Genomic DNA, 23582 nt, shown 5'->3' with positions numbered 1-23582 from the left:
CTAAATAAGTTAATACAAATTTATAACGTTTTTGGTTAGAGAAAGATAACATTTTGATTCAACCTAAAATGGTATCTTATCTAACCTAAAAAATACACTTTTAATAACATTTTTTTGGGATAAATTTTAATAACATTTTTTATTGTAACCAATTTTGATCGTTTTTTAAGCTTACATTAACAATTATTTTAGACTCTTCCATTAGTCCATAGCAAAGGCCCACAATTGAATAATGACATATGTCTATTTACCCATAATGGCATCACAAAACCCTCGAAAAACGGACACTTGCGAAATTAGCAACATAGAAACAGGGTTCTTCAGAGCGATATTAAAGGAATTTTTTTTATGATATTACCTGGTTATAAAGAAAACTTAATCCTAAAAAAGTTGGTTTCAAAGAGTAGAAGAGATTTAGTTAAGTTTCTGTCATGCTAAGAATTCTCATGAACTAAGATTTCTACCTAGCAAATCCCCCTTTCTCATGCATTTATAGCAAACAAAATCAACAAATTACAGCACCTAAAAGCAACAAGAACCAACCATCTAGATTGTATGTTCTTTTATGAAAGTAGCAAATAAGTTAAAGTCTCGAAAACAATTAATAGAACACAAATTAAAAGTCCTTGGCAACAAGTTAAATAACACTGAGGCAGAGAAACCTCAGCTGAGCATACAACTCCATAAAATAATCAGCTTGATCGATCGGCAGATGATGATGCCATATTTACCTGGTCGTGATATTGAGGGAAGATTCAGGCACAAGCATGCTTTTGCAAAATTTTTCAGCTCAATCTTGAAATTCCTTCGGCTTCTTCCACATATTGAGGCAGTGAAAAAGGTCTAAGGCTTTCCCAGAATATATTATAATGCAGTGGGGGTGCCTTCACAAAATAACAGGAAGTTTATTCAAATTCGTCGCAGAAAAAAAAGTTAATGATGAAACACAAGTAAAAGCGAAATGAGTTACTAAATACCTGATCTGTTTTTGCATGCATAGATAATGTTAAATGGTCGACCGTGAAACTTGTGATCATCTTGTAACAATTCTCAATGTATAAAGATTTCAAACTTGGGAATATCAGATGATAGCCCGTAGGGCTGAAGCTCACGAGACTTGGCAAATCTTGAAGTTGTATTTCCGCTAATCGGGGGAATTCTATTATCTTCTCAAAGGGTCGACCTTGTGATGATGATGATGTTGTTAAAATGTCATCAATCGCAATTATCTGCTCCAACTTCTCACACTTTTCTATTCTTAGATAGTTCAATTGTGGTAAATTTCGGATGAGCATCATTGGAAAGATGTATGTCAAGCTATGGCAGAAGTGTATGGTTAAGCTTCCGAGATTGATTGCACACTGGATGGGACCCTTCCATATATCTCGTAGCCAAATTACATTAGAGATTGTCATTATCTCCAGATTTGAGATGGAGTATCCACCTTGCAGCTGAAACAGTTGTTCAAAGTTTCCCAGATTTATATATTCAGAGCTCGGTGGTCTTTGTTCCGGTGGGATGTTCACCATGGTGCATGACTCGGGGTCAATTATGAATTCCGGAATAGATAAAGCTAACTCCTGTGTAATAGTAAGAGGACACACTTGAATAATCAATCAAGTATTTAAAACAAAAACAGAACAAAGGGGAATGAGTAAAAGAAAGATAACCTTCATTGGGACGCACTTGAGAATTTCTTTATGAATAGCGAGATTCGTAACTCGAGGACATCCGCTGACATTCAAAATTTCCAAAACTGGTGCTTCGACGAAATTATTTCCTGCAACAAGACCACATAGGTTTTCTAAACCAGCAAGATGTACTTGCTGTAGGCAAGGAAGACCTCCAGCCAAAGGAAGTTCGAAAAAGTATTCCACCCTGGGGCATCTACGTATGTCCACAATTTGCAAGTTTGGCAAGCAAAGTGTGTTTGATTCTATCTCAACATCATCACTACTTTGGAACTCCTGTGTAAAATGAAGAGCAACTATTACTGTTTGCTTTTAAAACCAGAGGTAAGAAAGATAAGAGAAAGATTACATTTAATGGGACACTCTCTTCTTGAATGGTGGTGTTGGTGAATCCAGGACTTCCATTGACATCCAACACTCCCGAAGCGGGTGTCGCAACAAAGCCACTTAGTTTTTCTAAATCATCAAGACATATCTGTTGCAGGCAAGGAAGACCGCCAGCCAAAGCAAGCGGGAAGACATATTCTAGACTTGGACATTGTTTTATCTCCACAGTTTTCAAGTTTTGCAAGCAAAGTATGCTGCTGGACTTGATTTGATCATCATCAGTACTTCCCAACTCCACGAAAACATTTTTCAAATCATTACAATAAACTAAGTGGAGTTCTTGCAGCGAACATATGGTTTGAATGGAGGAAAGTGAGAAGAGAGATTCCATTTTGTTGCAATTTTCTATCCATAAAACCGTTAGTCTTTGGAAGCTAGCAGGATGGGCGGGGCTTTTTACTATCCATCTCAATTCTGGCAAAGATATTAGACTCAGATGCTCCAAATTAGACAGTAATGGCGGTGCTTGATTTTCCTCTCTGTTATGAACAAACTCATTGTTTCCATAGACCTCCCGCAGTTGTTCAAAGCTTCTAACTATCAGGTTTTTGGGATTTTGTAGGAAATCCTGGGGAGGTTGACCGGTGCATAAACCAATAACTACTTGCGTTGCATGAACCAAGCTTTCAAGTGCCTCCCATCCGTCTAAACGAAGATCCCTTTTAAATGGCAAATCCACAAATGCAATAGATCCACCAGTCTAAGCATAGGTCACGACATAAACGAAAATAAAATACAATGATTGTCAGTAAGATCACAAAGGAAATATAATGGGCTCAACTACGTATGGGATTAATAATATAAAAATAGGACTTTAGAATTTGGGATTCATTCAATTATAGTATATAAATGATAACTAAAACCTTCATTTTTCTTCTTTCTTAGCAACCATTTTCACTCGAAAATCATTACCTTTTAATTTCTTTTTTCTTTAGAGTAGGAGGAGAAAAAGAAAAGCATAATGAAAAAAAAAAGTTGAAAGAAGTTTACCGTTAAAAGCAGGCTCTTCTTATCTTGGTCAATGGCAAAGTTCATCAATTGAGGACACTCATCAACATTTAATTTTTCCAAGGCTGGAGCTTTGAAAACATAGTTTTCCGGAACAAAACAACATAAGTTTGTTAAAGAACAAAGTCGCAGTTCTTGTAGAACATCAAGGAGCACGGTATTCCTTTGTCCAACTGCATTTTGTTCTTTTACCATGCCAAAGACTTGCTTTAATTTATCACAATATGAAACTGAAATAATTGCAAGAGCGGGAAGACCTTGTGCCAAAGTGACCGGAAGAATATATTCTAGTTCTCCACAACCATGGATGTGAAGAGTTGTCAATTTTGGCAACAACATAGGAGGGAGAGAACTGCTTGATTCTGTAGCAACACCATTCTCCAGCTCAGCGAAAAGAGTTTTCAATCCGTCACAGTTGTTTATCTTGATTTCTTCCAACTGCACTAGGCTTTGAATAAGGGAAGGTGAGAAGAGGGATTTCAATTTGTTGCACCTAAATATATTCACTACCTTAAGACTTTGGAGACTAAAAGAATGGGTTGAGCTTCTTAATATCCATCTCAATTCCGGTAAATCATCGAGCTCCAAAGATTGTAAATTTGGAAATGGTTTGCCTTGATTTTCTTCCATTTGAAACAGCACTTGGAAATGATTACATCGTCTTACAGCCAGTACTTTTAAGTTCTCCAGAAAACCCCGTGGAGGCTCACCCCTGCATAAGGTTTGCAAAGCATCCATATTAGCCGTATATAATGCCTCCAAATGAGTGAATGCAGAGGCTGGCGCATTGTTTGTTATGGTATCAACCAAGCATTCAAGATGCTTGCATCCCATAATTCCAAGGGATGTTAATCCATTTAATCCGTCTGCCTTTGCATCTGGAACCAGATTATGATCCTCAATTGCAGATAGATGAAGATGTTTGGAGCCGCTGAACGATCCCTTGAATGCTGATAATTGAACCCCCTGATTGCGTTTCATCACATAATTAACAAAGAAATTGCATACCAGTTAGTAATATGATTACTTACTCTCCTTTTAGTGAAAGTTAAGGGATGAGATTGATTGCATTTTTTTATACACAAATGAATGATTTAGGTACGTATTATGTTTAAAACTCAACAATGCATGCATTTGGCTGGAGAGCTTCAAAAAAACTCCACATGTATAAAACTTAACCAGGCAGAACATGTATAAGAGTAACCAGAAAAGGAGGTAAAAGAAGTACCTTGAAGCTGGCCTTCTCAACTTCTAAATGAACAAATGAATCAGTTAACAAAGTGCAACCCGACACTGAAAACTCCAGCAACTGTTTCGAAAACTGCAGGAGCAAAATGTCATTTTCCGTCCTTCCTTCAATAGGTCTGACCACTTGTTTTAATAGAGGACAAGCATCCATAGTAAGAATTTCCAGTTGTGGAAGCCCTTCTGGCGCCATCGATGTTGGAAAAATATACTCCAACCTATCACATTTTCCTATGCGGAGTGTTGTTAACTTTGGGAAGCACAAAGAATTGGGAGAATTGATGCTCGATGATATTTCTTCCTCATGGCATTCCAACTCTGTGACTATTTGCCTCAACTCACCACAGTAGTCTACCTCGAGGTTTTCTAAGAGTGCGAGACTTTGAGCGAGAGAAACCGAGAAGACTGACTTTAGTATGGGGCAACTCCATATCTTTAAATGCACTAAACTTTGAAGTCTAACACATTGGGTTGGGAATTCCCAAATTTGGCTCAAATTAGGCAAATGTCGAAGTTCTAAGTGCTCTAACTTGGAGAGCAGTGGTACAGCATCTTCTTTTACATTATCCGTCTGAAATACCACTTTGAGGCTCCTGCAGTTTAAAATCCTTACTTGCTTTAGCTTTCGTAAAATCATTGGAACTGACACCTTCTTTTGCTTTTTATCACTCAAGCATTCTATGTACTCATCCTCGAGTAATCTCACTTCCAGAGACTCTAAATTCTCAAGTAATTGTGAAACTAGATTTAAATGACACGCTTCCTTAATTTTCAAGGATCTTTCTGTGCGTAAAGATCCATCTGAGCCACGAGAAAGAGAGTTTATGCAAATTTCATATCTTTCTAATCTTGGGAGCTCAAAGTGATCTTCTGGAAAATGTAAAGAAGATACCCCAAGGTATAGTATCTTCAATTTGGTTAATAAATTTATCTCCAGAAGGATATCCCTACTTTCCTCCTTCAAGTTTACATCCCTCAAGTACAACTCCTCCAGCTTAGACAGCCTTCCAATCACATTGCGGGGAAATCCGGAGAAAAATCCACATTTTTCTAGATCCAATATCTTTAGATTCTCCAACATTCCTATGTCATCTGTCAATGTCGCGGATCCTGAATCTCGCAATCTAAGAATCTCAAGCGTCCTTAGATTTCCTAGGAATGGCAAGTCCTTAACATTTTCCAAATGTAGAGCACGGAGTTTTCCCAACGGAAAAGGATGAAAACAAATAGGCCCTCTATATCTTCTTGGCATAGTAAGACTTAAAACCTTCAATTCTTGCATCCCCTGGAAATATATGCCGTGTACATCACAGTTCTTGAGCAACAACATCTCAAGCTTCGGACATACCAGTCTCTCGGGAAATCTTTTTGCTACATTTTCCAACAGTGAGATCGCCTTACAAGGTTCAGGGCTTTCATCCAGTAATTGGACACGAGATTTTATCATAAAACCACTATCTTCTTTGGATGCAATCCATAGAGCAACGTCACGAACCATATCATGTAGCTTAACGTTCCTAACCAGAGCAATATGAAAGTTAATATGCTTATTAATTTATTATCTTTAGAGAAAAAATAAAGTTTAAAAGAGGAACAATAGTATAAATGGATAACTTGAACAATATGTGTAGTTTTGCCCTAGAGTTTAAGGATCATACCTTCCACCATCTTTATCTTCGTCCTTTAACAACAAGCAAGAATCTATGAGGTAGTCAATGGCTTCCGAGACTACAGTCCTCACATCTTCAACTGAGTCAAACTTGCCATATAACTCCAAAGCCCAAGCATGTTGCACCACGTCTTCCACATCAATTGAGTGATCCTCTGGATATAAAGCACACAACAAGAAGCATATCTTGGTCGTTTCCTTCTTCAAGTACTCGTAACTCATCTTAATACACCAGTAGGCATTTTTTTTCCGATCCGCATCGTCTTCTTTGTCGAATTCCTCTTCAATGTTACCGATCTCTATTAATCTACTGCTTTGAAGTTTTTTGCGGGCTAATTCCCATCCTTTACGAGTCTTGGTACCTTTTAAAGCTCTTGCTAGTGTTACAATTGCTACAGGTAGACCCTTGCATTCTTCTGCAACCTTCATAGCCTCCTCAACAATCTCGCTTGAAACACTTCTATCAAGGTTAGCTTTCATTGTGAATAAATCCCATGCCTCAGCATCATCCAAGATGTCAACTGGAACAATAACTTGACACTCCATAGATTGGCATACTGTCTTGCGACGAGTTGTTAAAATGATTTTACAGCCCTTCCCATTTTCAACCAATGGAATGCCTATATTCCTCAAGTGGCCTGCACCATCCCAATCCTTCCACAGATCATCAAGGATTATGAGGAACGTTCCATCTTTCAATCTACTCCATAACTCCTTCGCTCTGTCGCCTACGGTCATTTTTTCAAATTTCAAGTTTATGCCATCTGCAATTTTGTTTTGCATTTCGCCTATGTCTGGAAAGTTGGATACAACAACCATTATAGGTGGACCAAATCCTTTGACATTATTGCCAACTTCTTTGACTATGGTGGTTTTACCCACCCCTCCCATCCCCCACACTCCGATTATGTTGATCCCATCATCCTTCAACGCCTCCATGATCTTGTTGAAAGCAGCAGTCGAAGATTTGGCAGGCACAAGACCCTTAGATGCGACGAACTCTAAGCCTGGAAGCTCAGCACGATGGCCGATTCGATCAAAGTGGGAGTTTTCTACAAGTTTACTGATATCCTCTGTTTTCTTCTCGATCTCCTTACTTAATTGATATCGCCAACACCAATTAGGACACCAACGTAAGCATCTCCTGTTTTCTTCAATTCTACCGTCCAAACTCTCTATATCCTTTAAGGCATTTTTTGTGTTTGTCAACCATTCATCTACATAGTCCTCGATTATTTGAGTTTGAATCTGCAGTTTAGCCTCTTTAACGTCCTCTTGAACTCGACTTTGTTCTATAGCCAATTTCTTTTGCTGTTGGTGGAGCTCTTTCACTATGTTACGGAAACGAAACAAGTAACGAATACGACGTTCAATTGGCTTCACCAAATAGTCTCCCATCATATTTCCAACGGCATTAGCAGCAGCAGCAAGACAGAAAGCCTCCGCCATCGTCGTTAATCTGAATTCAGATAACAATCTGCTAAGCCTATGCAAAATGGTAGATAATACACTCGACAAACTTAAAACATTATATACTTGGGGCCTTGGGGGGAACCCGGAGTTATATAGTATCTGTATTTTTAGATATCCAAAATGCTTAAATGTATTTAAAGTATTTTTTTAAGATTTTCAAATTATATTATTTAAAAAATCATCTGAAAAATATAAAAATTAAAAGTTTATAATACATAATTTAAATATATAGAATTTAAAGTTTTAAATTAATTAATATAAAGATAAAACTTAAAAAGAAAAGGAAAAGACAATTAAAATAAAAGTAAACTTTAAATGTTTTGAGGTTAAAAGAAATAATTAGAATATTGAGTGAATAATTTAAAAAAATTAAATTTTAAATCTAAAATATTATATGAAATAATTTGAGAAGTGAGAATGAAAAATATAAATATATATATATATATGAAAGAGAATTAAATATTCAACAACACGATGGGTCAAAAATTATGACCGAGATACCACCCGTGAACCCATGAAAAATAGGGGGTGAATAGGCATTTAACTTTAACGAATAAAAAGTTTAAATTAATTAATATAAAGATAAAACTAAAAAGAAAAGGAAAGACAATTAAAATAAAAGTAAACTTTAAATGTTTGAGGTTAAAAGAAATAATTAGAATATTGAGTGAATAATTTAAAAAATTAAATTTAAAATCTAATATTATATGAAATAATTTGAGTGAGTGAAATGAAAAATATAAATATATATATCTATATATATAAAGAGAATTAAATATTCAACAACACGATGGGTCAAAAATATGACCGAGATACCACCCGTGAACCCAAAAAAATAGGGGGTGAATAGGCATTTAACTTTAACCGAATAAATGAATGAACACGAACAGCTAAACGAAAAAAATTTATTGTTTGTGTTCGTGTTCGTTAAAATGGTAAATGAATATAAGCAAACGAACGTAAACGAACAAATATAAAATTAATAGGGTTTATATATGAGAAGAGATTTTTTTTTCTTTCTAAATAATTTTAGGATTTATATTTTCTTTAATTGATTTGAGTATTTTTTATTTGGGTTTAAAATTAATTAGGTTTTAAAATATTAATGGGTTTAAGGTTAAAATTATTAAGTCTTAATATTTCAAAAGGGCATGGAGATTGCGTTGAATATAATCGAACGAACATAAATGAATGAGTTACCGAACATTCATGAATGTAAATTAACGAACGAGCCATTTGTTTGTATTCATTCATTTAATTAAACAAACATAAAATCTTGTTCATGTTTATTAATTTAATAAACAAACGAATCTAAATAAACTTCCCGTCGAACTATTTACAAACGGTTCACTTAACGTTTACTTGTTTAAAGGCCTAGAGGTGAATACCCATCGGATGTTTACACTTATTAAACAATATAATTATCAAACAATGTAATTATATTTAATGTTTAATTTTAAATAAAATACCAAACAGTTTTGTATTTAAATATTAACATTTACTTTTTCAACACTTAAACTTTTAATTTATCAAACGATACCTTAGGCGTCCAGAAGTTCACTTCACTATTGTAAAGCAATAAAATATTAATTTAATATTTTTATATAGATATTTATATGTTTACACTAAATTTAAAACTAAATAAAAATACGTATTATTAAATAATAATATAAACTAAATTTGTTGACCAACCTTGTAACAAGGATATGAGGCTACTGAGATCCGAGCTTAGCAGAGAAATAGATCCAATTCAGATCCCACAAATTACAGACCAGCTATCCAATTCCAACCAGATTTTGCAAATCTACAAAAAAAGTAAAATAAAAATATTCATCAGCACGAAACCAGAAACAATAATAATGTAAGATTTGGCGTTAGCATGCAGTATTAGTTTCAATGCCTTCATCTTTAGTTTCCATGGTAAAACAGCAAACGCCATAAATGAGAACAAAGAGCAGATTCTTACCTACAAACTTCCCTTAATTAGCCACAGGATTAGATATAATTTGAACTGAAGCAAAAGAAGTGAGAGCTGGTTTTCTTTTTGAAGTTTTTTTTACGAAAGAAAAATAAAGTCAAAGCAAAAAGCCAAAGAAAAAGAGAAGCGGATTTAATAACCCAGATGAAGAAAGAGCAGCTGTTTAGGACTTGAAAATCAAAGAACAGAATTAGGACTTAGCACTTGGGATTCTTAACACAGACCACAAGTTTAAGAGAAACTTGAAAACTTAATGACTGTTGTTAACGAGACGTGTGTGAGGCTCTTTTAATTGTTAATAGCTTGACACAAGCATTACCATGTTTGAAAATGTCGTTTGAAGCAGAGGTTGATGGTTAATGTAGATTAAATTAATTTTCCCTTAATTAAATTATGATTATTTTTATATTTTTCATAATCGAGGACTTAATAAAAAATACTATATAATTAAGAAATTATATTATCATCGTGATTTTTAAAACATTGTATAATTAAGAGATTATTTACATATTTTACTCTATTTTTAAACGGATTACTATTATTATTAATTATACTATATTAATTTTTTTTAAAAACATATTATATATTTATATATTTCTATCCACCGCGTTACAAAAATTTCGTATTAATTAATAGGGTAAACTACGTAATACTCACTTAATTATTATCGCGGTTCTATTTTGATTACCCAACTATTTTTTTTAAATTATACTTAAACTTACGTTTTAATTCCGTTTTGATCATACTCAATGCAGACCTATCATCATAATGTAATGTCATGTCATTATTAAAAATTTTTAAAAAAAGTCATATTAACAATTATGTTTATTTAAAAAAATGAAACAAAAATATAAATTTGTATTATTATTTTAAAAAATAATAGTTGAATAACCAAAATAAAACGAGTGACGAAATTAAGAAATTACTTATAATTATGATTGTTAATATTATCGATTTATATATGATCATCTGTTTGTTAACTTCTGTTAAACGAGTGACGAAATTAAGAAATTAAACTTATAATTTTAAATATATCATAATTATATAACATATATTTCATATAAAAATAATTAAAAAATGACATGATATGAAAAATAAAAGAATATTATGTAATTTATACTATTTTTAAAAAAAAGTCTAAGTCGTCGTTTAGTATGTTCTCGGATCTGTTTTTTATAGTCAAGTGGTGATGTTTTTTCTAGTCAGACTTAAGCGATTACTATGTCATATTATTTCTTAATTAAAATTATGTTAGGTTATATCTCCTTGTCATTAAAATGATTCCATAATTAATTAATATTATCGCTAACCTCGTTATGTGCAATCCCCAGGATAAGGTACTCATCTGATATAATTGAGCAATGTAATTTCTGAGTAGAGAAGAGGAAGAAAATGAGTGAACAGTTAATTTATAACTACTAGGGATGTGGTTTTTGAGATTATTTTTATATATAATGTTAAAATTCGGTCATAATATTTGTTTAAACAATTATTTCTATTTTTATTTTTATAAAATATTTTTTATAGATATTAAATTATAATCCCCTAATAATTCAATATTTTTTACTAATAAAATATATTTACATGACTTGAGATGCAGATGTGGCATATCCATGTATGAAAAGATGATGATGTGACATATTATATAAAAAATAATTAAGATTTTAGAACAGGATTTTGAAGAAATTAGAATCCAATTATAAGGGTTAAAATGACATTACATTAACTATTACCCTTAATCACCTATTTTATTATGGTTTGACAAGATATATATATATATATGATAGACTACACGGGTGGTCCTTTATATTTTTGATCTATTCAATTTTAGTCATCGATTAAAAAAAGAGAGGTTTTGGTTCCTTACGTTACCGGTCTATTCGGTTTTGGTTCCTTGAATGGGAGTTAACGGTCGATGGACTAAAATCGAACCGGAATGATAACGCAAGAGATCAAAATCTTTTTTAACCAATGACCAAAATCAAACAAATCAAAAATATAAGGGACCACCCATATAATTTACCCTATTTTTCAATTACTAACTCAGACTTCCTTTAATGGGTTAACGAGAGTGTCCGAGGGACTAAAACTAAACGAACCGATAACATGAGGAACTAAAACCACTATTTTTTAAACTGATGGTGAAAATCGGACGAATAAAAATATAAGGACCACAAGGATACCTCTCGTGTCGATGTACAGCAAACCCTGCAAGGTTCACTTGCTCCTTATACAGCAATATCCATACACACTAACTTCTTTTTCCTTCCATTTTTCAAATTATAACTAAACAATTATTAAAAGAATTAAACTGAGGTTTTAGTTATAATTTAGGGCTCAATTATATCTATCTTTTTTTTTAATGTGTCATGTCATTACTGTAATGAACATTAACGATAGTTACGATACAGTGATCATTTTGTGATCTATAGTGATCATAATGTATCTCTTGAAACTTCAGTAGTTAAAATATAATTTTACTCAAATTTTAGTGAGCAAGGGGTTTAGTTTCCCCTTAATTAATATTTTATAGTCTTGATAATTGCCACCCAACTAGTAGTATTATTTTATTATTTAGTCGTTGTTTTAACATTTTCAAGATCCAAAAGTCTAAGTCATTGTTTAATATTTGCTATTATCTATGTTCTCTACGACTTAAAAAATAAAAATTATAAACCTATATTATTTTATAATTACTATAAATTATTTAAAAAAAGAGCAGGTAAGATTTCACTCTGTATATAAATTTATAATTGGTTTTGGAGCAGACTGATTGTATATCCAAAAGCCCAAGTCATTGTTTAATATTTGCAAATTAAGAGTATGTTTGTTTGGTTGTAATTGATTTTTAAGAAATTAAATTATTGGAATTTGAATTCTGGAAAATGAATTACATTTATGGAAAATGTTTTCAAGAAAATGTTTTCCATAAAATGAATTACATTTTTCTGAAAAACATCTTGAAAACGTTTTACGATGTTTGGAGATGTTGTTTAAATATTTTTTTCACTAGTTGATGAGTTTTTTAAAAACAAATTATTTAATATAAATATTAAATAAAATAAATAATATTATTTATCATAAAACTTAATATTATTATTTTTAAAATATTAAAATAATTTATTTATTATTAAATATTATTTTTATAATTTTATTAATAAAAATATTAATATTGGAATATTTTATTGAAATAAAAATATTATAAATTATATTAATTATTTATTAAAGTAATAGTATTATATTATATTTTAAAAATATTAATTATTATATTTTAAATATCTTTATTAAAATATTATTAGATTATTAGATTAATATTAATATATAAATAATATTATTCATTATTAATAATTTAATAATATTATTTCTATGAAATTAATAAATAATATAAATTTTATTAATAATTTATTATATATTATTAAAATAAAAATATAATATAATATAATATATTATATTATTATAATAAATAATATTATTTGTTTTATTTAATATTTGTAATAAATAATTTTTAAAAAAACTCATCAACTAGTAGAAAAAATATTTAAACAATATCTTCCAAACATCGTAAAACGTTTTCTAGATGTTTTTCATAAAAATGTAATTCATTTTACGGAAAAATATTTTCGGAAAACGTTTTTCAGAAATATAATTCATTTTTCAGAATTTAAATTCCAGTAATTTATTTTCCAGAATTCAATTTCCAGAAAACTAATTACAACCAAACAAACATACCCGAAATTGTAAAATCGACAAATCGTGAAGGATGTTGAAGATTGGCTGACGAATGTTGAAAAGGTCTTGCAAGATGCACAGAATCTGGAAAGTAGAATTCAAGACGATCGAAAGTGTTTCAATTGCTGTCCTAATTTGTGTGTGCGGTATCGGCTAAGTAAAGGGATCAATGAGAAGACTCTGTCGATCACTCAACTCGTTGACACTTCGAAATTCGATCGGATTGGTCATCGAGTTACTCTTCCCGGCATCGAATTCTTGTCACCGAAGGACCACATTGCATCTAAATCTTCAACTTATGCTTTGAATGAGATCATGGAAGCACTGAAAGACGATGGAATCAACAAGATTGGAGTTTGGGGGACAAGTGGAGTGGGGAAGACAACCTTAATCCATGCAGTGGGTAAAAAAAGCCAAAGAATCACAACTTTTCGATCATGTTGTGATGGCTGTTGTGTCTGAAACTCAACACATTGGCAACATCCAAGACAAAATTGCAGACTCATTGGATTTGAATTTAGAAAAATCGACTAGAGAAGGAAGAGCTGGGGAATTATGGCTTCGATTGAAGATCCAAAAAACGGTCCTTATCATCCTCGACGACATTCGCAAAGAACTCAGCCTGAAGGATGTTGGGATTCCATTTGGTGAAGATCACAGAGGATGTAAAATTATTTTTTCGACATGAAATAAACACGTATGCGACTCTATGACATGTCAATCGATGATTTCGCTCGATGTTTTGGATGAAGAAGAAGCATGGAGACTGTTCAAGTTGCATGCAAGGCTGGATAATGCTTATCCTGAAATTGCTGAGGTGGCTATGGAAGTTGCCAAAGGATGCAAAGGTTTACCTTTAGCAATTGTGATATTAGCAAAGGCTTTGAGAGGTAAATCTGTTGAAGGATGGAAATTAGCATGCCATAAGCTTAAGAGTTCCAATTTGACGGACATGGAATACCTTCAAGAAGAGGATAAACAAATGCTTACTAGTATCTTCAATAATTGAATTTGTGATCATAAACACTTTATTAAGAGATGTTATTTATTTATTTATTTATTGGGGTTAAAATATTTACATAATGCACGAGCCAATTGACCTCAGTGGTTACGGAACTCGTAGATCCCTAGAGATCATGGGTTCGAATATTGATAGGGGTATGAGCATTCATAGTTAATCGGTTGAGACTAGAGAGTTTTTGAACAAATATTACATTGTATTTACCTCAGATGTATAAAAAAATATTTATGTAATTTATACATGTTTAAATTAAATATGATCGAATGAGATAAATTTATTTTAAAATTAATTTTTTTGAATGATTTTTTTAAAATACAGTTTACTTTATTCCGTCAGATTAATTTTTTTAATATTTAATATAAATTAATCGGTCAATAAATTAAAAACCGATAATTATATGAAAATTAAACTCAGAGATTTTTCATTTTTTCATTGAACACCAAAATAAATTTAATTCAAGATGTTAGCTAAATCCAGTTATCAAGCCTGAAATTTAATTCAAACAGTTGCCGAAATTTAATCCAGCTCTCAAGCCTGCCAAAATATTGGGTTGGGCTAACTGCCCAGCCTTAACGTTCTGCCGTGCTTGCTTTCTTCCCTTTTCCAACGGACAAAGCCTTCTTCTTCGACAAGAAGAAACAATGGCAAGAAGAAAACTTTTATTGTTCTTGAAGCGATTTGATGTCTACCAAGTTATTCAATCAAAAGTGGTTTCTCGCTTCACCAATCCTCGGGTAAACCTGGATTTTTCCATCCATCCGTCAGCTATCCATTCTTTTTTCTTTGTATTATTAATGATAATTCCGTACGAAAAGTGTGTGGGAGAGGGCATAAAAGATTTTCATAACAGCTAAACGAGTTACATTTACCATTGATGCCTATCATTATCTTGTAATCTACCTCTAAGATGATTGTGATTTACGTGCTATCTTGTATTTTACATTCCTAACGAATAGGGTTGAGATCTTTTACATCACCCCTTATGCATTTCTGATGTATGATTATCTCTATCCTTGTGTCAGTTCTTGCATGGTATACCAAGATTTTAGTGGCTTAATTTTTGGGTAGGTTTTTAAGTGCAAACGGGAAATGTGACATTGCCACATAAATCTTAACAATGTTGAAACCATATCATGAGGTTTTTGAAATTATTCACATAAACCACCAAAACTTCAGCTCTTTTGTATCTTCCACCTTTTTTGTCAACCCTTATAATCTTTACTGGTTACACCAACTTGACCAATTCTGGTTCCCATGAGAAGACAAATTACTTTCGGTTTGCAGATTAGTGTAGCAATACAAATGTGTATCTGTAACTTTGTGCAGAACTGAATTTGAATAATACAAAAATATTGAAAATCTAAATCCAAAAGTGATTATGACAGTATGACTACTAGTTTTGAAGAGCAAACATGCAGGCCTCACACGTAGAACATGCTTACCCTTTTTGTCTTCATACTCTGCCAAACCAATGGACCTGCAACATCTCTCTTTTAGAATCTTTTATTTTTCAGCTAACGTGTGTAAGTACTATCTTTTTCTATAGCTCCTTCCCTAAACTATAACAGGCTTCTACTCTCGTGAAGCCTTCGGCACTTTCTTTGATATTAGAATTTAATGAAAAATAAATTATTTTACTTCTCGTTCCATCCAAAATAATGAGTATACATTTCCTGTGTGTACCTTAACATTATTGTGGCACACACCCCGGTATCGTGCTGGTTCTTGTTAGGTTGCGGCCATTTCGTTTAGATCATATGCACCCTAAACAATAACTAAATAAGGACTTCCTTGTACATATATGCAGTTGTTGCAGTATTCATCCACAAGCATGAACAATCACTAGCAAAAGAGAGAACTTTAGAATACTTTCTATGATCATTGTTCCGTTTACTTCACCCTCTCTCTATCCTCCCACTAGAACTAATTTATAAGTTGCACTCAATTTTTCTCTTTGTATTGTTACAGATTTTCCACTATATTGATAATAGGCGTCAGTGTTAGGAAATAGACCGAGTACGAGTAATTTCCCTATAACCAGATTAGTGAGAATGCGAAACAAAAGCGAAAAAATAATACCCGAAATTGATAACGGAGTTCAGCCAATTTTGCTTACGTCTCGGACTGCTGCAGATCTTTTATTGAGAGAGAAAATTTACAGGTGTTTACAAAACACTCACTAGTCACAAGAAAGCTCTCTAATATTGGGAGAAAGAAAATGATTTGGGATGATTTTGAAGCTAAATGAGCTAGGATATTTATAGTTGAAGCTTACGGACTAATCTTATAAATACCCTAAAATATAAACCAATTTGGTAATTATCCCTTTACCAAATGTCAACAAAACCTGCTATTTAATTTCCAATATTTTGGTGCATTTAAAGCACCATCGAAAGCAACCAAAAAATTTGTTCAATTATCAACATTTGTTGGCCACCGTTTTCCTTTCCATGACTTTTCAACAATTTTGTTAGCCACCATTTTCCTTTTATTGACTTTTCAACAATCTCCCACTTGAAGACTGATTTTAATATGTCTTCACACCTCGATCAATGCAGCAACATTTCTGGTCTCGTTATTCTAGCATGCCAACTGAAGCTGAACACAACTTCAATTTTTCTGTTGTCACCGTCTTTGTCAACATGTCTGCTGGATTTTGAGCTCCACTAATCTTTTCAAGTTTCAAAATCCCATCTTCCAGAAGAGACCGAATAAAATGATATCGCAATTGTATGTGTTTCGTTCTGGAATGAAAAGACGGATTCTTTGCTAGATGAATAACACTTTGACTGTCGCAATACAAGATATTGATTTCTTGTTTCTTGTCTAACTCTTCTAAGAAACTTTGGAGCCAAACCATCTCCTTGATGGCTTCCATAAAACGACATATTCCGCTTCAGTTGTGGAGAGAGCAACTATCTTCTGTAGTTGAGAAACCCAACTCACTGCAGTTCCTCCTAGAGTATAGACATACCCTGTAGTGCTTCTTCTGATGTCGACATTTTCGGCTAAGTCAGCATCTACATAGCCTGTCAGTATTGTATCTCCACCTTTGAAACAAAGTGCTTTGTTTGTGGTACCCCACAGATATCTGAGGATCCATTTGAATGCTTCCCAGTGTACCTTGCCTGGATTATTCATGTACCTGCTAATAGCTCCCACTGCATGAGCAATATCTGGTCTGGTACAAACCATGACATACATCATACTTCCAATTACTGAGGCATACGACACATTCACCATGTGTGCACGTTCTTCCTCCATCTTTGGTGACTGTTCTTTGGAGAGTCTAAAATGAACACCTAAAGGTGTACTTACTGGTTTAGCATCTTGCATGTTGAACCTGGAGAGTACTTTGTTGATGTACTCATCCTGTGATAATATCAAAGTCTCCGACTTTGTGTCTCTCTTAATCCTCATCCCAAGAATCTGCTTTGCAGCGCCCATATCTTTCATTGCAAACTGCTTCGATAATTTTTGCTTCAAGTTTTTAATCTCTTGCATGTCTGAGCCTGCAACGAGCATGTCATCAACGTACAACAATAAAATAATGAAGCTATTGTCGAACCTCTTGATGTAGCAACAATGATTGCTTGGCATCTTGTAAAACCACTGCTACTCATGAAACTATCGAACTTCTTGTACCATTGTCTAGGAGCTTGTTTTAAACCATACAAGCTCTTCTTCAACATGCATACCAGGTTTTTCTTGCCTGCCTCTATGAAGCCTTCTGGCTGCCTCATATATATTTCTTCCTCCAAATCACCATGAAGAGAAGCTGTCTTTACATCTAACTGCTCAAGATGTAGATTTTCTGCAGCTACAATTTTCAACACCAGTCTGATTGTAGACAGTTTCACGACTGGAGAGAAAATTTCATTGTAGTCAATACCTTTTTTTTGCTGAAAACCTTTGACAACCAATCTCGCTTTGTAGCGTTTTCTCCCATCGTGCTCTTCCTTGATACTGTAAATCTACTTGTTGTGGAGCGCTTTCTTGCCTGGTGGTAATTCAGCTAATTCTCACGTTTGATTTGACATAAGCGAGTCCATCTCATCTTTCATGGAAGACTCTCACTTGACTGAATCCTCCACCTGCATTGCTTCATCATATCACTCTGGTTCACCATTGTCAGTCATCAACAAGTAGTGCAAAGAAGGCGAATAACGCTGGGTTGGTTTAGGAATTCTGGAGGAGCGTCTTAGTTCCAGTGTGCATGGTTCTTCTTGAACTGCTTCAGGACTGATTTGAACATCATTTCCAGAAATCTCTTCGAACTCAGCAAATTCATTTGTTTCAGCTTTGGTATTGGAGCTGCTTGATTCTACTGTTGACCTGTCTTTGTACATCACATTCTCATTGAAAATGACATCTTTGCTTCTGAAGATCTTTCGATTTTCATAGTCCCAAAACCGGTAACCGAACTCATCACCACCATAACCAACAAAGACACATTTGTTGGACTTGACATCAAGTTTACTTCTTTCAGCAGAATCTATGTGTACATAAGAAATACAACCAAACACTCTTAAGTGAGAAAGGTTTATTTCTTTCTTGCTCCAAACTTCCTCTGGTATTCTGCCATCCAAAGGAACTGAGGGCCCACGGTTGATCAGGTAAGCTGCAGTGTTGATAGCTTCAACCCATAGAAATTTGGGCAATCCGGCATGTATCCTCATGCTTCTGGCACGTTCATTTAGAGTTTTGTTCATGCGCTCTGCTACGCTATTCTGCTGCGGTGTCATGGGAACTGTTGTCTCCATCTTGATCCCATTGTTTGAGCAGAAATCTCTGAATCTCATATTTCTGCACTCTCCTCCATTGTCAGACCTCAACCGCTTGACTTTCAGACCAGTCTCATTTTCCACCATGGCCTTCCATTTTCTGAAGGTATCAAAGACTTCTGATTTCTTCTTCAGAAAATAAACCCACACATTCCTTGTTGAATCATCGATGAAGGTGACATAATATAATGAGCCTGCAAGAGATGGAATTGGAGATGGTCCCCATACATCAGTATTCAACCTTGGGTGTCTTACCAATCTTTGCAAAGCTTACTTTCTTTTGTTTGCCAAAGATACAATCCTCGCATAGTCGACATCTACATTCTTTAGATCCGGCAGCTTCCCTTTTTACAAAAGTGTCTTCATCCCTTTCTCGCTCATATGGCTAAGCCTTTGGTGCCATAGGTTTGATTTTCCATCAGCATCTGCTACTGCAATGATATTCTCTAAATTTGAGGTTACATAGAGAGTACCAGTCTTCTTACCACGAGCAATGACGAGTGCTCCTTTGGTAATCTTCCATTCACAGCCTGAAAAGGTTGTACTATATCCTTCTCCATCAAGCTGTCCTACAGAAATCAAATTTCTTTTAAGACCAGGAATATGTCTCACACCTTTCAGCGTCTAGGTGGTCTGGTTTGGCAGCTTTAATCGGATGTCTCCCTTTCCGACGATCTTCAAGGTTTCATCATCAGCTAGATGTACCTTCCCAAAATCACCACTGACATAGTTCTCCATGATTTCTCGGCATGGGGTGGAGTGGAAAGATGTCCCTGAATCCAAGATCCATGATTCAATCGGACTGTTGACGCTTAGAATCATGGCATCACCTGTCTACTCTGTCATGTTGGCAAAATCCTGTGCGCCGGTATCTTTCTTCAATGCTCGGCAATCTCTTTTAAATTGACCATTCTTGCCACAATTATAACAGGTAAAATCTTTCTTTCCCGTTCTGGATTTTCCCCATCTGGATTTTGATCTGCCACGATTTGAATTTCTTTATGAAGTTCTCCCTCTATACTCCGTGTGCAAGGCTGAGGAGGTTGATGCTTCACCTGATTCTCTTCGTCGAATTTCTTCACTCAATACCAGATCCCGAACATTGTCGAATTTTAATTTGTTGTTTCCCGACGAGCTGTTGACTGCTGTAACAGTAGCATTCCAATTGTCTGGTAGAGATGATAAGAGAATTAAAGCTCGAACTTCATCATCGAATTCAATTTTCACTGAACTCAACTGGGTTTTGATTGTGTTGAGTTCATTTAGGTGTTATGACACTGATGCCCCTTCCGCCATCCGCAAATTGAATAATCGCCTCATCAAATAAACTTTGTTTGAGGCCGATGACTTCTCATACATACTGGAGAGAGCCGCCATAAGACCCGCCGTGGTCTTTTCCTTTGCTATGTTGAAAGCAACATTACGGGATAACGTCAGTCGAATAACTCCAAGGGCTTGTCTGTCGAGAAGAGCACAGTCTTCATTCTTCATGCCCTCTGGTTGCTTTCCTGAGAGGGGTTGATATTGATTTTTCTGGTACAGAAAATCTTCGATCTGCATCTTCCAAAAGCCAAAGTCCACACCATCGAACTTTTCAATTTTCACCTTCCATTCGTCTACAGTCATCGCTCCCACTCGAATATGGCTTCGTTTGGATCGTTTCTGACAATTCTTGCGAACCACTGTGTATAGGAACACCTCCGTCGACAAATTTGTATCGTCGACAAAATTTCACTATTCATGAAATTAACTATTCACGTGAATAGTAATGAATAGTAACCTTGCAAAAAATTGACAAAATTTATAACCAAAAGCTTTGATTACGAGTTGTTAGGAAATAAACCGAGTACGAGTAATTTCCCTATAACCAGATTAGTGAGAATGCGAAACAAAAACGAAAAAAAAATACCCGAAATTGATAACGAAGTTCAGCCAATTTTGCTTACGTCTCCGGACTGCTGCAGATATTTTACTAAGAGAGAAAATTTATAGGTGTTTACAAAACACTCACTACTCACAAGAAAGCTCTCTAGTATTGGGAGAAAGAAAATGATTTGGGATGATTTTAAAGCTAAATGAGCTAGGGTATTTATAGTTGAAGCTTAGGGACTAATCTTGTAAATACCCTAAAATATAAACCAATTTGATAATTATCCCTTTACCAAATGTCAACAAAACCTGCTATTTAATTTCCAATATTTCGGTGCATTTAAAACACCACCGAAAGCAACCAAAAAATTGGTTCAATTATCAACATTTGTTGGCCACCGTTTTCCTTTCCATGACTTTTCAACCATTTTGTTAGCCACAAGCATGAACAATCACTAGCAAAATAGAGAACTTTAGAATACTTTCTATGATCATTGTTCCGTTTACTTCGCCCTCTCTCTATCCTCCCACTAGAACTAATTTATAAGTTGCACTCAATTTTTCTCTTTGTATTGTTACAGATTTTCCACTATATTGATAATAGGCATCAGGTGCACAAAGAAGCCATAAACATTTGTCAGAAAATTTTACAGCAGAAGTCAATTGACTGGAAACCTATATTTCGGAACAACTTATCACAACCAATTCATAATGTGGATTTGGTTGTTACAATTGGTGGTGACGGCACTCTTTTGCAGGCCAGTCATTTCTTGGATGACTCAATTCCAGTTCTAGGAGTAAATTCGGATCCTACACAAGCTGAAGAGGTTAGTTCATTTCCTTAGCCAAGTGCCTTATACCAATTTTAAAATTCAGTTGGTGATAAGAACAATCTTTTAAATTGAATAATACATCTTAGTTGGAGATGGTAGTTATTCTTTTTTTTTTTGGTAGGTTGAAAAATTCAGCAATGAGTTCGATGCTACTAGAAGCACTGGTTATTTATGTGCAGCAACAGTCAAAAATTTCGAGCAAGTAAGGATATATATATATATTGTGTAAAAGAAGGAATTATCATTATTTGGAGATATTGCATAAGAAAAGAATTCTCTAGTGACAAATTTGTTGTGAGGATGTTACATATCAATTCATGTCTGAAAAGGACTAAAGTTTATGTTTGTTTAAGTTAGATAATAAGCTTCTTAATTGAAAGTTTAAGAAGTTAAAGGGAACCTTAGGTAAATGCTAGAGATTCTAAACTTACATGCCTATGCTAATTTAAGCTAGAGGTTCTTTTCTAAATTGAAGCTTGTCGATGAAATTATAGATATTCGACATTTCTTTCAGGTGCTAGATGGCTTTCTAGAGGGTCAGATAGCTCCTTCAAAGTTGACGAGGATTTCAGTATCTGTAAATTCTAAAGCTCTGTCTACATGTGCTCTTAATGATATCTTGATTGCACACCCTTGTCCTGCAACAGTTTCTCGGTTCTCATTCAAGTAAGGAATTTTAACAAATAAGTAAGCATTTAAACATAATGATGCAGGCTTTAAAATCTTCTTTTTGCATATTGGCAGAATTAGAGGGAATGACGAGGCATGTTCGCCATTAGTGAACTGCCGATCAAGTGGTCTCAGAATCTCAAGTGCAGCAGGATCAACAGCTGCCATGCTGTCAGCAGGAGGATTTGCAATGCCGATTTTGACTAGGGATCTACAGTACATGGTAAGAGAGCCTATCTCACTTGGAGCAGCCAATTCTAGCTTAATTCACGGTTTAATCAAGTCGGATCAGTCAATGGATGCTGCATGGTTTTCTAAAGAGGGTTTCATATATTTCGATGGCTCTAATGTTTTCTACCCCATCCAAAGTGGGGATGCCATAGAAATATCTTCCAAGGCCCCAAATTTGCAAGCTGTCTTGCCTCATTTGTCATCATAAATCTCATGTAAAGAGCTGGAAAATGACATCATCATTTTTTAATCTTGACTACTTTATAGCTCTTGTAAATACAAAAGAAACGCGTAAAGACCGACCTTTCATTTTCATTATAGATAAAATCTTTTCTTCTTCGAATGCTACAAATGTCCATCAGTACAAGTATTATAGGGTAATAGTCTAGAGTGTTGCTTTAACATGTGGTGCTGAGTTAAAGACAGGCCGTCGATATCGTATTCATTGCAGTCCTCGAGTATCTAAAAGTGTGAATTTTAATCAGCTGAAGTGGCAAAGTTTGGCCGTCTCTGTTAGACATTTTGGAGGTGGGTTGATGTTGAATCTTTGTAGCATTTGTCTGGTGTCCATATCATGCAAATATAAAGATAAACTTAGAATGTTTTTTAACTCTGTCTTCCCCTTTATGCTTTGTGGATATTAGACATTGGTGAATATAAGTCTGGCTGTAAGGGAATAGAACAAAAGAAAGTATCAATTACCCTGCAAAACGGGTCATTTTTCCATTAATGTACCCCAACTTAAAAGCCTCTTCACGTGAGTGGAACACCTTGCCACGTGAGTTTAACCCAGAAGTCGAAGGAGCTTTCTTCTACGTTTATTGGTCGGTTTCTTTCCGGTTGTACGAGTCTCCTTTCGCGATCATAATTATGTGTTCTTTGTAGTAGCTTTTTCTATTGTATCAGACACGCATTAGGAAAGGGATAAATCAGGTCTCCTTTAGAGGAAGAAGCATAGGGCTAGTTTATTGTTGAATCTTATGTTTAATGGAGGA

General features: G+C 34.4%; 2 protein-coding genes across 2 annotated transcripts; one reads left to right on the top strand and one right to left on the bottom strand.

Moving 5' to 3' along the window:
- Nucleotides 1–479: 479 nt before the first annotated feature.
- Nucleotides 480–9710, bottom strand: LOC120127809. The gene is made up of 9 exons (XM_039145626.1): nt 9440–9710; nt 9166–9277; nt 5990–7459; nt 4315–5848; nt 3069–4052; nt 2041–2778; nt 1671–1967; nt 978–1580; nt 480–884 (listed from the first exon to the last, which is right to left on the bottom strand). Exons 3-9 carry the CDS (start codon nt 7447–7449, stop codon nt 786–788), a joined length of 5715 nt encoding a protein of 1904 aa, XP_039001557.1. The 5' UTR covers nt 7450–7459; nt 9166–9277; nt 9440–9710; the 3' UTR covers nt 480–785.
- A 5011-nt stretch (nt 9711–14721) lies between these two features.
- Nucleotides 14722–22858, top strand: LOC120127811 (NADH kinase-like). The gene is made up of 5 exons (XM_039145629.1): nt 14722–14935; nt 21436–21681; nt 21809–21889; nt 22202–22353; nt 22432–22858. The coding sequence occupies exons 1-5, from the start codon at nt 14843–14845 to the stop codon at nt 22793–22795; spliced, it is 936 nt and encodes a 311-aa protein (XP_039001560.1). The 5' UTR covers nt 14722–14842; the 3' UTR covers nt 22796–22858.
- The last annotated feature ends 724 nt before the right edge of the window (nt 22859–23582 follow it).

The sequence above is a fragment of the Hibiscus syriacus genome, unplaced genomic scaffold, assembly GCF_006381635.1.
Source record: "Hibiscus syriacus cultivar Baekdansim isolate YM2019G1 unplaced genomic scaffold, ASM638163v2 tig00110472_pilon, whole genome shotgun sequence".
Taxonomy (NCBI): Eukaryota; Viridiplantae; Streptophyta; class Magnoliopsida; order Malvales; family Malvaceae; genus Hibiscus; species Hibiscus syriacus.
This window is presented reverse-complemented; position numbering and strand designations above follow the sequence as displayed.

Excerpts from the sequence above, each read along its gene's own strand:
- LOC120127809 (XM_039145626.1), bottom strand. The coding sequence starts at position 7,449 with ATGGCGGAGGCTTTCTGTCTTGCTGCTGCTGCTAATGCCGTTGGAAAT. Across the intron at positions 5,849-5,989 it reads GAAGATAAAGATGGTGGAAG|GAACGTTAAGCTACATGATA; the intron begins GTATGATCCTTA and ends TGCTCTGGTTAG. Across the intron at positions 885-977 it reads TGCATGCAAAAACAGATCAG|GCACCCCCACTGCATTATAA; the intron begins GTATTTAGTAAC and ends TATTTTGTGAAG.
- LOC120127811 (XM_039145629.1), top strand. The coding sequence starts at position 14,843 with ATGGCAAGAAGAAAACTTTTATTGTTCTTGAAGCGATTTGATGTCTAC. Across the intron at positions 21,890-22,201 it reads CAGTCAAAAATTTCGAGCAA|GTGCTAGATGGCTTTCTAGA; the intron begins GTAAGGATATAT and ends CATTTCTTTCAG. Across the intron at positions 22,354-22,431 it reads GTTTCTCGGTTCTCATTCAA|AATTAGAGGGAATGACGAGG; the intron begins GTAAGGAATTTT and ends GCATATTGGCAG.